The sequence below is a fragment of the Phaseolus vulgaris genome, chromosome 5 (genome assembly GCF_051622355.1).
Source record: "Phaseolus vulgaris cultivar YP4 chromosome 5, ASM5162235v1, whole genome shotgun sequence".
NCBI classification, from domain to species: domain Eukaryota; kingdom Viridiplantae; phylum Streptophyta; class Magnoliopsida; order Fabales; family Fabaceae; genus Phaseolus; species Phaseolus vulgaris.
Genome location: NC_143502.1, coordinates 591,773 through 605,167, shown reverse-complemented (window position 1 = coordinate 605,167; position 13,395 = coordinate 591,773). Strand labels below are relative to the sequence as shown.

Below are 13,395 nucleotides of genomic sequence, written 5' to 3'. Positions count from 1 at the left end.
GATAGAATATTAATTAATAGAGATCAATATTGTTTTTTTTATTTATAATAAAAAAATGTTTTTTTACTAGTTCAAATTTAGACTATCAATATATTTAAAAAAATTCAAAATTTATTATTATTTTAGTTGCAAAGTTATGTCTAATATAGTTATTTTCATTGAATTATGAAGTAAAATCTTAAATTGAGTCAATTTTACCTATAAAAAGTTCATTTCAATTATTTCCATAATATAATTATCTATATAGTTTAAAAGTTTGAACAAGAAAATAAAAACTAATTTTGAATTATATTACAAGATAAAAAACATATTTAATCATAATTAATATTAGTTGCTAATTAATATTGATTTGTAAGGCATAGTTGTGGGAAAATATGATTAAGTGCATATCTTGCTGATTGGAATTATTCATAATACTTTTTCATTAAAAAAAAAACATTTGTATGGGATATGGCTACCCCCCCACTAACATTGAGTGAATATGTACATGTTTTTTAAACATCATAAATTATACATAAATTTGGTTAAACAGAGAATCTAAGGAGGCAATTATTTAATAAATAGTTGACCTCGTGTTTTATAAGGTAAAAAGAAGAAGAAAAGATTGTACAATACTAAAGATTGACTATATCAATAATGTATCAATTACAAACATAAAATTTATACCAATATATGTTGATAATCTTCCATCATATTATTACAAAGAAAAATAAAATTATTTTTATTCATTGAAACTATATGGTGTAATATTAAAGTGATAAATTGGTGGCATTCCACTTGTTCTAGTTTTATAACTTTACTACAAAATTTTTATAATAGTTTCGTTGTGGTCTCATTTTATTTTATTAATTGATTGAAAAAAAATACACAGAATATTATAATTCAAAAAATAATAATTTTTTTATCCAAATAGAATAATTTTAAGGTAACATTTTCCTTAAATCCATGAATGAAGCAAGTTGGCAAGTGATGTTGTTGAGGATCCAAATTCTGAAACAGCAGCCATAGCCATGTGTTTGAGCTTCAAACTTGTCTCTCTGATCTTCTTATTCTCCATAACCTCTCTCACTCTCTTCTCCACTTCCTCACCACTCACCAACCCATCTTCCTCCCTCTCTTTCACCGCCACCGCCACCTTCATCTCCCCCACCATCACCTCCCTGTTCACGTGCTGCTCTGCATACAGCGGCCATGCAACCATTGGCACCCCCGCCACCACCCCTTCCAGCACCGAGTTCCACCCGCAGTGACTCACAAACCCACCCACCGAGTCGCGACTCAGCACCTCCACCTGCGGGGCCCAGGCTTTGACCACCATGCCTCGATCCTTGGTCCTCTCCAGGAACCCATCTGGCAACACTGAAGGCAAGTCGAATTCATCCCCTGTTTTTGCTAACTCCTGACCCTGCTTTTCTCCATCTTCTTCCAATGGCTTCTTCACAACCCACAAGAACCTCTTTCCACTTCTCTCTAACCCTTTCGCTATCTCTCCCAACTGCGACACTGAGAACGATCCTTGGCTTCCGAAACACAGATACACCACGCTTCTACTTGGTTGCTCATCTAGCCATCTCAGACATTCTTTCTTGTCTGTTCCTGCTGCTGCTCCATCTGTACACACCAAACACAATAATTTTGAAAATCCCAGACAAAAAACATTTCATAATATATAATATATAAATATAAATGAGTTCAAAATCTCATCTTATAATTAATTGATCTTCTAAGAGGCAACTTATTAATATTCTTGTCAATATATTTATAAAAGAGCAAATTAAATAACAATAATCAACCCTGGCATCTTCAATATTTTTAATTTATTCACTGAAAAAAAATTATATCACTTGAATTAATTTAAAAATTTATTTTACATTTATTTAGTATTTATCAGTATTAATGTGTTGGAGATCCAAAATTTACTAAGCTCAATGTATATAGAAGACACTCATATTCTGACCTAAATTCCGAGATACATGACACTGATATTCTGACCTAAATTCGGAGAGAAAGTATCATTAAGGTGAATCCAAAGTATTGTTTGTTTTAAGATTTAGAAATCTATATCACGATCTTCTAATGGATTAAAGAAAAAAAATTGTATATAAATTATTTTTAATCTCGACTAGTCTAAATAATATGTCACTGTATTATACCAGAATAATTAATATATATATATATATAACTCATCTTAAAAATTATTTTTTAAAATTATGTTAGACTTAAAATTATTATTTAATATTAGTTATCTAATTCTTCGGATCGTTATTGGTACACTTTTAAAATAAAATTTGAATATTTAAATATGAGTTATTTGATTATTATTTTATTGTTGATTTTGTAAGCTGTGACTTAATATGAAACTTTGAAGTATTGCATGCAAGCGAACCTGATTGTTGCGGCTCCGCGAGGAGAGGACCGATATAGTGAATACGAGGCGCACGTGTCGGATCTGGAAAGCACGCGCCCTGCGCGACTGCGTTAACCGCCGCAGGCTCAAGCTCTTCAAACGAGTTAACTATAATCCCACGCGCCGTCGCCATGCGCGTGCAAAACTCCAGCATGTACCAGTACGTAGGGTCGTACCTGTCCAAAATGGGTTTCGGCAAGTCCACCGCCTTCAGCGGCGCGTTTCCCGGCACGTGCAGTTCCACCCCGACCATATCCTTAAACGACACGCTGCTCTCTTGGTGGAGTTTCGGAAAGTACGAGTACAGAGCGAGAACGGCGGCGCCGGAAGTGAAGAAGAAGTACACTGGGATACCCATTGAAGAGGCTGAATCCATGGTGTTGGCGCAGAAGAGGTCGATCACAAAGGCTTTGACGGTGGCGGTTTTGGAGATTTGGGTGAGGATGGCGGCTACGTGGGGGGCGTTTTTTTCGCTGAAGCTGAGGGCTTCGGCGAAGCTGGCGGCGGTTGTAAAGGTGGCGGGGGTGGTGCGGGGGAGGCGAAGGAAGGAGATGGAGGGGTGGAGGGCGGAGATGCGGCGGATGTAGGCGTCGATGGAGGGGTGATCGAGGACGCCGGTGATGAGGAGGATGGTGATGGAGAAACGGTGCGTTTGGATGAGCTTGGCAAGCTCAACCATGGCAACAATGTGGCCTATGCCTACTGATGGAAACATCACTATGCTTTCTTCTTCCATTTTTTGTCCTTCACTATCTCAAAACCTTCTTTGCATGTCAATGTTTAAATGGGAAGTGGTCTTATATTTTTTTTTGTATAAACAAATGAAATTTCATATTTATTTATTTTAAAAAACAAATTAGACTAAAAACATTAAAAAATAGTTAAATACTTGTTTGTTGTATTATAATACGAAAATTCAGTGTTTCTTAATTATTATGATAAAATAAGATTGACTAGAACAATATAAATAAGAGAGAACTTTCGTGATGAAAGATAATGTTATTATAAATTCTGAACTAAATCACCTACATTAATTCCATTTAACTTGAGCGTCAAAGTATCTTTGCATCCAAGTAGATACCAGATACTCCACCCTCTCAAATATTCAAGTAAAACAACTGAAACTAAAAAAGAAAAAAAAAAAATTTAATATGACATATTTGTTCTCGAATAAATTAAATTTTAAGAACATTCTAGAAAATATTTAAATATCGGAGTATTTTGCATATACTCAATTCTTTTCAACATTTAAGTAGAACAATGTAGAGAAAAGTAAAAATAATTTGTCGGATAAATTATAAGAAAAATAAATATAATATATAAGATTTGTACAAATATATAAGATTTGAAGTCGTGACAAGCACTATAAAAAAACATATTTAATTTTATTAAAAAATTATTAATATGAAATTGAAAAAGTTACAATAAAAATATATCGTGACAATGTCAAAGAATATTTTTTCTTTATTTTATGTACACCAAGCGGAACACATGCACACAAAGAAATTTGAACGTGGGTGTTAAAACATACTTTCCGTTTTCTTAGATTATTATACAGTTTATTTAAATTTTAAATAATATTTTTATGAATTTGTTTTTAAACTAATTTAATATTTTATTGTTAAAATCACGTTATGAAATAGTTGTTTATAAAAACATTGGTTGTCATAAATTTATACTTGTTTTAAATTTAAAATAAAATTAATAATTGCATGTTTAATATATTTCTCGTGCAATTTGTGATACAAGTTTTGAATGAAATTGCTAATTTACGTCAATTTTTTTTTTATAAATTTTAGTTTTCTAAAATTGTAAAGATGAAAAAACATCACTGTAAGTGTGTTTTCAATATAAAGCTAATAATTAAAATAAATTGTGAAACTTTCATGAGTTTTTTTTATTTAAACTATCAAGTCAAACATGATTTTTAATTTAAATAATTTTTATATCATAGATAAGTAAATCTGTAATATATCAATATATGATGGAATGAAACCTTAATTAATTAAATCAAGTTCACATATAAAATAATTTATTTTAATTATTTTAGTACTATAAGTGCAGAATGTATATATAGTTAACAATACGAAGTTGGAATAATTTATAATACTTTTTCATTAAAAAGCATTTGTATGGGACAGCCACTTACATTGATCAGTGAATATGTACATGTTTTTTAAACATCATAAATTAGACATGGTTAAAAAGATAATTAAAGGAGACAATTATTTAATATATAGTTGACCTCGTGTTTTATAAAATATTATGAATTTCAATTAAAAATAAAAGAATATTTAAGAGTATATTAAAATAGCATCGCGTGTTGGAAGAAGGATTAGTTATCTCCCACCATGTTTGTTTCAATTATTTTTTATTACAATGATTTAAAATGATTTTTCTCATTATTAAAGTTAATTAAAATAATAACTACAATTACTTTTCACAATAAATATATATATATATATATATATATATAAAGTTGATTTTAAGGTTTTAAACCAAATTCAATCTAAAAGAATCCAATTAATTCTTAACAACGAAAAAGAAGTGAAACAACAAGAAAAATTGTCTTTTATTAAGTTCTTCATTCCATATCAATCTATAAATGGAAAGTTGTGTTATATTTTTTTTACAAACAAATAAAATTTGATATTTATTCATTTTAAAGAATATATTCACAACATGTTTAGAGTGTATATCATTTAATTAATGATATAAAAAAAATAGTATTTTTGTCATTCCATTCAAAAACTTAAATTTTAAATCGAAATATGGAGTTGTATAGGTATATCAATTTTCTTTTAAAAACAATTAGATTATTAATATTCAAAATGTTTAAATATATTTTTCGAAATTTGATATTTATTCATTTTCAAAAAAAATAAATTAGGCTAATAATATTGAAAACGTTTAATTTTTTTTTATATTTTTATTATAGACTATTCACATGAAAATGATTGAAATTAATTCTATTGTATATAAAATTGAGATTTCACTTTATTAACCTATTAACCTAGTAGAAGTAATGATAATGGACATCAACAATCAATAAATCTTGAAAAAAAGACTAAAAATAATTTCATATACAAAGTGAGATATTACAATTATTTTCATACTACAATTATTAATTGTATATATATTAAGAAACACATTTTAATTATTTTTTATTATAATATCTAGTTTAAAGTTTAAACCATTACAAATATTATGAATATATAGTTGACCTCGTGTTTTATAAAATATTATGAATTTCAATTAAAAATGAAAAAAAATATTTAAGAGTACATTAAGAAATATTAGCATTCCTTATTTATATATTATTCCTTTATCAGAATATTTAGAGTATACGATGAAAAAATGAAGTTTTTATAACATCTAAATTAATTGGATAAAAACATGTTTAGAATCAACACAATTTTCATTTTGGTAAATGATAACTCAGTTAATCTAATATGTTTATCTATTATTTTTCTTTAGGTTTTATTTTAAATTCAAAATAAATCTTAAACTTCTATATCAATAATGTATCAATTACAAACATAAAATTTATACCAATATTATTAAAAAATGTTATCTTATACTAAAATATTATATGAAGAGAAATGAAATAATTTTTATTTAAATAGAAATAATTTTAAAATTATGCTGTGTAACATCAAAGTGATAAAGTGATAAATTGGTGTCATTCCAACTCTTGTGAAAGTAATATTTTACATAACTATAAACTCTTATTACCTCCATGAGTGATGCAAGTTGGCAATTCATCTAGTTTTACAACATTACAAATCAAATGACGAAACACAATTTTGACAATGGTGCTATTAAGTAAATTAAAGAAAAAAAAATGTTGGTATATTGAAAACCATAGACACGATATTATAATTAAAAAATAATAATATATAATTTAAAAAATATAATTTGATAATTCTTTAAGTTGGTATATTATGGATGTGATTAGTTTAAAAATAAATATATATAATAAAAAATAAATTTATAATTAAATAATATAAAAAAATATTAAAATAATAGTACTATATATAAGTTATAATAAGGTGATAGTATAAAAAATTGGAATTCTCAATCCATTATTAACCATATAATTTTAAAGTTTATATTCATCAACTTAGAGTTATAAACTAATATATCTCAATTTAACATTAACATGGTGAAAGTAACATTTTCCTTAAATCCATGAATGTACCAAGTTGGCAAGTGATGTTGTTGAGGATCCAGAGTGTGAAACAGCAGCCATAGCCATGTGTTTGAGCTTCACACTTGTCTCTCTGATCTGCTTATTCTCCATAACCTCTCTCACTCTCTTCTCCACTTCCTCACCACTCACCAACCCATCTTCCTCCCTCTCTTTCACCGCCACCGCCACCTTCATCTCCCCCACCATCACCTCCCTGTTCACGTGCTGCTCTGCATACAGCGGCCATGCAACCATTGGCACCCCCGCCACCACCCCTTCCAGCACCGAGTTCCACCCGCAGTGACTCACAAACCCACCCACCGATTCACGACTCAGCACCTCCACCTGCGGGGCCCAGGCTTTCACCACCATGCCTCGATCCTTTGTCCTCTCCAGGAACCCATTTGGCAACAGTGAAGGCAAGTCGAATTCATCCCCTGGCTTTGCTAACTCCTGACCCTGCTTTGCTCCATCTTCTTCCAATGGCTTCTTCACAACCCACAAGAACCTCTTTCCACTTCTCTCTAACCCTTTTGCTATCTCTCCCAACTGTGACACCGAGAACGATCCTCTGCTTCCGAAACACAGATACACCACGCTTCTACTTGGTTGCTCATCTAGCCATCTCAGACATTCTTTGCTCTCTGTTCCTCGCTCTGCTCCATCTGAAGAAGACACCAAACATAGAGATCACACATTTTCAAGAGATACATTTCATATCATGTTAGGTTATTAATTAAGATTTTATTATTATTAATTCAGATTTTATTACCCTTAAACTATTTTACCGTTATATATTGCATTAATGGTCAATTTACAGGCCTGTTAATATTCCTAGTTTATAGTAATTGTAATTATTATTATTATATATATATATATATATATATATATATGATTGAGTGAATCAAAATGAATAAGATCAGTTTTGCAATTTTATGCAATTATGTTTAATCAGTTGTTATAACCTTTTGTCTTTTCTTATTTCCTTCAATTAGTTCCTACAACTGGTATCAAGAGCTAGGTTGTTATCATGAACTCTACCCAATTATCAGTCTCTATCCTTGATGGAAAAAATTACAATCGGTGGTGTGTGCAAATGAGAGTTTTGTTTGATTATCATGAATTATGGGATGTCGTTGAGAGTGGAGTATTTGCATTAGCTGGTAATGCAACTGAGGCGCAACGAGTAGCGCATCGTGATCAAAAGAAAAAAGACAATAAGGCTTTGTATCTCATCCATCAAGGGATGAATGACGAGACGTTTGAACAGATAGAAGGAGCAACAACTGCTACTGAGGCTTGGACAATTTTGTCAACCAATTATAAAGGTGATGATAAGATCAAGAGGGTGCGTCTTTAAACCCTATGATGCCAATATGAATTGCTGCAGATGGAAACCACAGAGAGACTATTGATGTCTATATAGACAAAGTTCTTGCCTTGACAAATCAGACGAAGAGCAATGGTGAAACACATTCGGAGCAGGCAAAGGTGGAAAAGATTTTGAGATCTTTAACTCCCAGATTTGAACATGTTGTTGCCGCAATTGAAGAGGCCAATGACATTTCAAAAATGACAGTAAGGTTATTGTCTGGTTCCCTACGAGCGCATGAGCAGCGGATGAATGACAATAAGATTGAAAAAACCAATTGAACAGGCTTTACAAGCACAAGTCTCAATTGGTAGATCCTATCATAAACATGGTACTTATTGTAGTAAAGGTCGTGGTGACCAGAATCATGGAGGCGCTGAGCAAAACAACATTGGTTCCAATCACAATCCAAGTTCAAATAACTCTTATGGTGAACGTGGACGCGGAGGACGAGGAGGCATTTATAATAAATCAAATGTTGAGTGTTATAATTGCCATAAAGGTGGCCATTATGCAAATGAGTGCAGATCAAAAGGTGATAATCATGTTGCCAATTGTGCTCAAGAAGACAGTAATCATGAACAAGATGAAGAGGATCATGCAGTACTAATGGCAGCCACATCAAATGAAACTCCAAGCAATCATACTTGGTATTTGGATACAGGTTGCACAAATCACATGTGTGGTAAGAAGGAGTTGTTTGCAGATTTGGATGACTCATTTCGCACAAAAGTGAAATTCGGTGATGGCAGGTTCGTTCCGGTGACTGAAAAAGGGCGAATTCTTATCACATTGAAGAATGGTGATCACAGGTACATCTATGATGTTTTCTATGTACCTGATATGAAAAGTAATTTGTTGAGTATGGAGCAACTGGCCGAGAAGGGTTATGTGATGCACATAGTTGAAAATAAATTATCAATTTTTGATAAAAAAAAGGTAGTTTGATTCTTAAATCCTTTTTATCAAAAAACCGCATGTTTCCATTAGATATTCATATGGGTGATTTCAAGTGCTTGAATGCAATAGTGAATAATGAATCGTGGTTATGGCATTTACGCTTTGGGCACTTAAATTTTCAGAGTTTGGAAAATATTTCCAAAAGAAATTTAGTGAATGGTTTACCCCATATTCATCACCCTGATCAATTGTGTGAGGCTTGCATTTTTGGAAAGAATCACAGGATACCATTTGTTAAGGAGCCTTGGCGTGCAAAATTTCCTTTGGAGCTTGTTCATACAGATGTTTGTGGCCCGATGAACATATCATTAGTTGGAGGTAATAAGTATTTTTTAACCTTTATTGATGATTTTTAAAGGAAAACCTAGATTTATGTATTGAAAAGCAAGGATGAGGTATTCCAATACTTTAAAATATTTAAAGCATTTGTTGAAAGAGAGAGTGGCAGACAAATTAAGATGGTGCGTAGTGATGGAGGAGGTGAGTACAACTCTAATGAATTCAAGAGGCACTGTGAAGAACTTGGGTTGCAACATAACATAACATGCCCCTACACACCTCAACACAACGGAGTTGCTGAGAGAAATAATAGAACCATCATGGACATGGCGAGGAGCATGCTTAAAGCGAAAGGTACGCCAAATTATTTCTGGGCTGAGGCTGTAACATGTGCGGTATATTTGATAAACAGATCACCCACTCAGAGTGTTCCTAACACAACTCCGATTGAGGCATGGAGTGGATTCAAACCCAATGTGCAACACTTCAAGGTATTTGGGTCAATTACTTATGCTCATGTTCCCAATGCAACAAGATCAAAGTTGGATGATAAGGCAGTGAAGACCATTTTCATTGGATATAAGCATAGGGGATACAAATTGTACAATCCAATGACAAAGAAAGTGATTATCAGTCGTGATGTTACATTTACCGAAGATGAGGAATGACAATGGAATGTAGCAACTGAAATGGATTCAAAAAAACGATATATTTATGTTTTGAATGATGATGTGGAAGATGGAGTCACTTCTGAAGCACCTGCAGTTCAACCTGAAGATGTAATTCAACCTGAAATTGCAACTCCAATTGCAACTATGATGGAGCGACCAAGAAGGCAGCAACGACAACCTGTACATCTTCAAGATTGCGAAGTAAATCTTGATGATGAAGTTGATGACAATGGAGATTTGGTTCACTTTGCTTTTCTTGCTGATTCAGAATCTGTGAGACTTGCCAATGCCATTCAACACCCCAAATGGCAAAAGGCTATGAATGAAGAATTGATGGCGATTGAGAAAAACAATATCATGACTCAAATTGGGAAGATTGTTCTAAATCAGAATTAAGGGAGGATGTTGGTTATTAATTCAGATTTTATTATTATTAATTCAGATTTTATTACCCTTAAACTATTTTACCGTTATATTGCATTAATGGTCAATTTACAGGCCCGTTAATATTCCTAGTTTATAGCTTCCAGTAATTGTAATTATTATATATATATATATATATATATATATATATATATATATAAGATCAGTTTTGCAATTTTATGCAATTATGTTTAATGAGTTGCTATAACCTTTTGTCTTTTCTTATTTCCTTCAATTAGTTCCTACAACACATATAAGAAAAACACATATAAGAAAGTTCAAAATCTCATCTTATAAATCTCTATTTTTAGTATTAAATAATTTATTGACATCTACGGTCAAGTCATTATTAAATCATCTATGATATATAGTTTCATTTTTGGAGATATCAAATCCACAACTAGAGATTAAGTAATTTTAATTTTAATAGAATATATAGTTATTTAAATATATATAATAATTAAAAAAATGAGATGGAAATTTTATAATACCATTTACACAGATCACATTAAACTTTAGCAATCTTTCACTGAGTGAGCTTATCTTTTTAAAAAATTTAATTTTAAAATATATAAAATTAATATAAATGTTAAATGTTAACCTATTAAAATAAAATAACGTGATAAAAATGTGTTTAAGAAATATTTAGATATAATAATTTCTCAATAGGCATGAATTGAGTTATTTTAAAAAAATAATAATAACCTAAATTGAATTGTTTCGGCAACAATAAAATGGGTTCAATTGGATGATGAGAACACCTAATAAAGTAGTAACAACCAAAATAGAAACAAGAAATGATCATAAAATAAAAGGGAATTAATGAAAAAAAAAAAAAAACCAATGTGGAAGAGTATATGAGTATATAATCAAACAAAAGAAAAAAAAAAGATTTTTTGTTAAATAATATTAGCTGTGATTGATTTTAGTTTCACAGATTGAAATTTGAACCTCTATTTTGCAATAATTTTCTATTTTTATACTGCATTTATGCCACATAGATTAAGAAGAATAATTTTTGAATTTTTTTATTATAAATAAGATAAAAAGCTGTCATCTAATTTAATGAATTAAAATGTTTTGTGTTTACTTTTATGTTATTTCTTTTAAAAATCAAACGGATAATAAATAATTTTATGTTGTGTAGTCATTTAAGTAATGAAATCTATTTAAGAGTTTTTTTAAACTAACCCATTAGAGTAAAATATTAATTTATTTATTGAAAATAATATGACATTACTTAGAACATGACAAAAATAATATGAAAATATCTTTTTATCGTTAAAATTTGCCACACTCTTTGGAAAAGTTAGCAAAAGGACAAACAGAACTTTCCTATGGAATTATTAAAGTATTCTATTTTGGTGATTTGGTCAACAAATCAATTTGATCATTAATATATGTTTAAGAAATAATGTGCATAACAAAAATTTATAATATCACAACGTTAAGTTTTGCAACTTAATTAATATTCTTTTCTATATATTTATAAAAGAGCGAATTAAATAACAATAATCAACCCTGGCATCTTCAATATTTTTAATTTATTCACTGATGAAAGAAAATTTATAACACTTGAATTAATTTAAAATTTTATTTTACATTTATTTAGTATTTATCAATATTAATATATTAGAGATCCAAAATTTACTAGAATCAACCCTTAACCTACAGATGACGTCAATTTTAACTTAAAATCTGAGAGATAACATAGTCAATGTGAAATATTATTTATTTTAAAATTAAAAACTTTGTCAAAGTCTTATCTTTAAAATACGTACAAATAGATTAAAAAAATTAAAATAAGAAAATATATATAGACTACTTTTAACATCGACTACTCTAAATAATCAGAATAATATATGATTATATTATAATGAAGCAATTAATATATATATAACTCATCTTATATAAATTTTAAAAAAAAATTATGTTAGACTTAAAATTATTTGTTTAATATTATTGATACACTTTTAATATAAATTTTGAATATTTAAATATGAATTATTTGATTATTATTTTATTGTTGATTTTGATAGCTGTGACTTAATATGAAACTTTGAATTATTGCAAGAACCTGATTGTTGCGGCTCCGCGAGGAGAGGACCGATATAGTGAATACGAGGCGCACGTGTCGGATCTGGAAAGCACGCGCCCTGCGCGACTGCGTTAACCGCCGTAGGCTCAAGCTCTTCAAACGAGTTAACTATAATCCCACGCGCCGTCGCCAGGCGCGTGCAAAAGTCCAGCATGTCCCAGTACGCAGGGTCGTACCTGTCCAAAATGGGTTCCGGCAAGTCCACCGCCTTCAGCGGCGCGTTGCCCGGCACGCGCAGTTCCACCCCGACCATATCCTTAAACGACACGCTGCTCTCTTGGTGGAGTTTCGGAAAGTACGAGTATAGAGCGAGAACGGCGGCGCCGGAAGTGAAGAAGAAGTACACTGGGATACCCATTGAAGAGGCTGAATCCATGGTGGTGGCGCAGAAGAGGTCGATCACAAAGGCTTTGATGGTGGCGGTTTTGGAGATTTGGGTGAGGGTGGCGGCTACGTGGGGGGCGTTTCTTTTGTTGAAGCTGAGGCCTTTGGCGGCGAAGCTGACGGCGGTTGTAAAGGTGGCGGGGGTGGTGCGGGGGAGGCGAAGGAAGGATATGGAGGGGTGGAGGGCGGTGATGCGGCGGATGTAGGCGTCGATGGAGGGGTGGTCGAGGAGGCCGGTGGTGAGGAGGATGGTGATGGAGAAACGGTGCGTTTTGATGAGCTTGGCAAGCTCAACCATGGCAACAATGTGGCCTATGCCTGCTGATGGAAACATCACTATTCTTTCTTCTTCCATTTTTTTTATCCTTCACTGTCTCAAGCCCTTCCTTGCATGTCAATGTTTAAATGGGAAGTGGTCTTATATATTTTTTTTGTATAAACAAATGAAATTTGATATTTATTCATTTTTAAAAAACAAACTAGACTAATAACATTAAAAAATAGTTAAATATCTTTTCATTGTATTATAATACGATTTTTTTTTTGTGTGGTGTAGTATGAATCAATTTTATATAAAAAATAAATAAATATTTCAATTATTTTTATATT

General features: G+C 31.3%; 2 protein-coding genes across 4 annotated transcripts; both read right to left on the bottom strand.

Annotated features, from left to right (window-relative positions):
• Positions 1-807: 807 nt before the first annotated feature.
• On the bottom strand, positions 808-3,179 carry LOC137834613 (UDP-glycosyltransferase 88F5). Of its 2 annotated transcripts, none has more exons than XM_068642688.2 (2): positions 2,387-3,179; positions 808-1,611 (listed from the first exon to the last, which is right to left on the bottom strand). In XM_068642688.2, exons 1-2 carry the CDS (start codon positions 3,141-3,143, stop codon positions 938-940), a joined length of 1,431 nt encoding a protein of 476 aa, XP_068498789.2. In that variant the 5' UTR covers positions 3,144-3,179; the 3' UTR covers positions 808-937. The 2 variants fall into 2 exon arrangements, with proteins under 2 accessions (XP_068498789.2, XP_090158143.1); XM_090302017.1 differs by having other exon boundaries at positions 808-1,602; positions 2,387-3,162.
• A 3,286-nt stretch (positions 3,180-6,465) lies between these two features.
• Positions 6,466-13,193, bottom strand: LOC137834612 (UDP-glycosyltransferase 88F5). Of its 2 annotated transcripts, none has more exons than XM_068642686.2 (2): positions 12,382-13,193; positions 6,466-7,264 (listed from the first exon to the last, which is right to left on the bottom strand). In XM_068642686.2, the coding sequence occupies exons 1-2, from the start codon at positions 13,139-13,141 to the stop codon at positions 6,591-6,593; spliced, it is 1,434 nt and encodes a 477-aa protein (XP_068498787.1). In that variant the 5' UTR covers positions 13,142-13,193; the 3' UTR covers positions 6,466-6,590. The 2 variants fall into 2 exon arrangements, with proteins under 2 accessions (XP_068498787.1, XP_068498788.1); XM_068642687.2 differs by having other exon boundaries at positions 6,466-7,255; positions 12,382-13,173.
• Between the last annotated feature and the right edge of the window lie 202 nt (positions 13,194-13,395).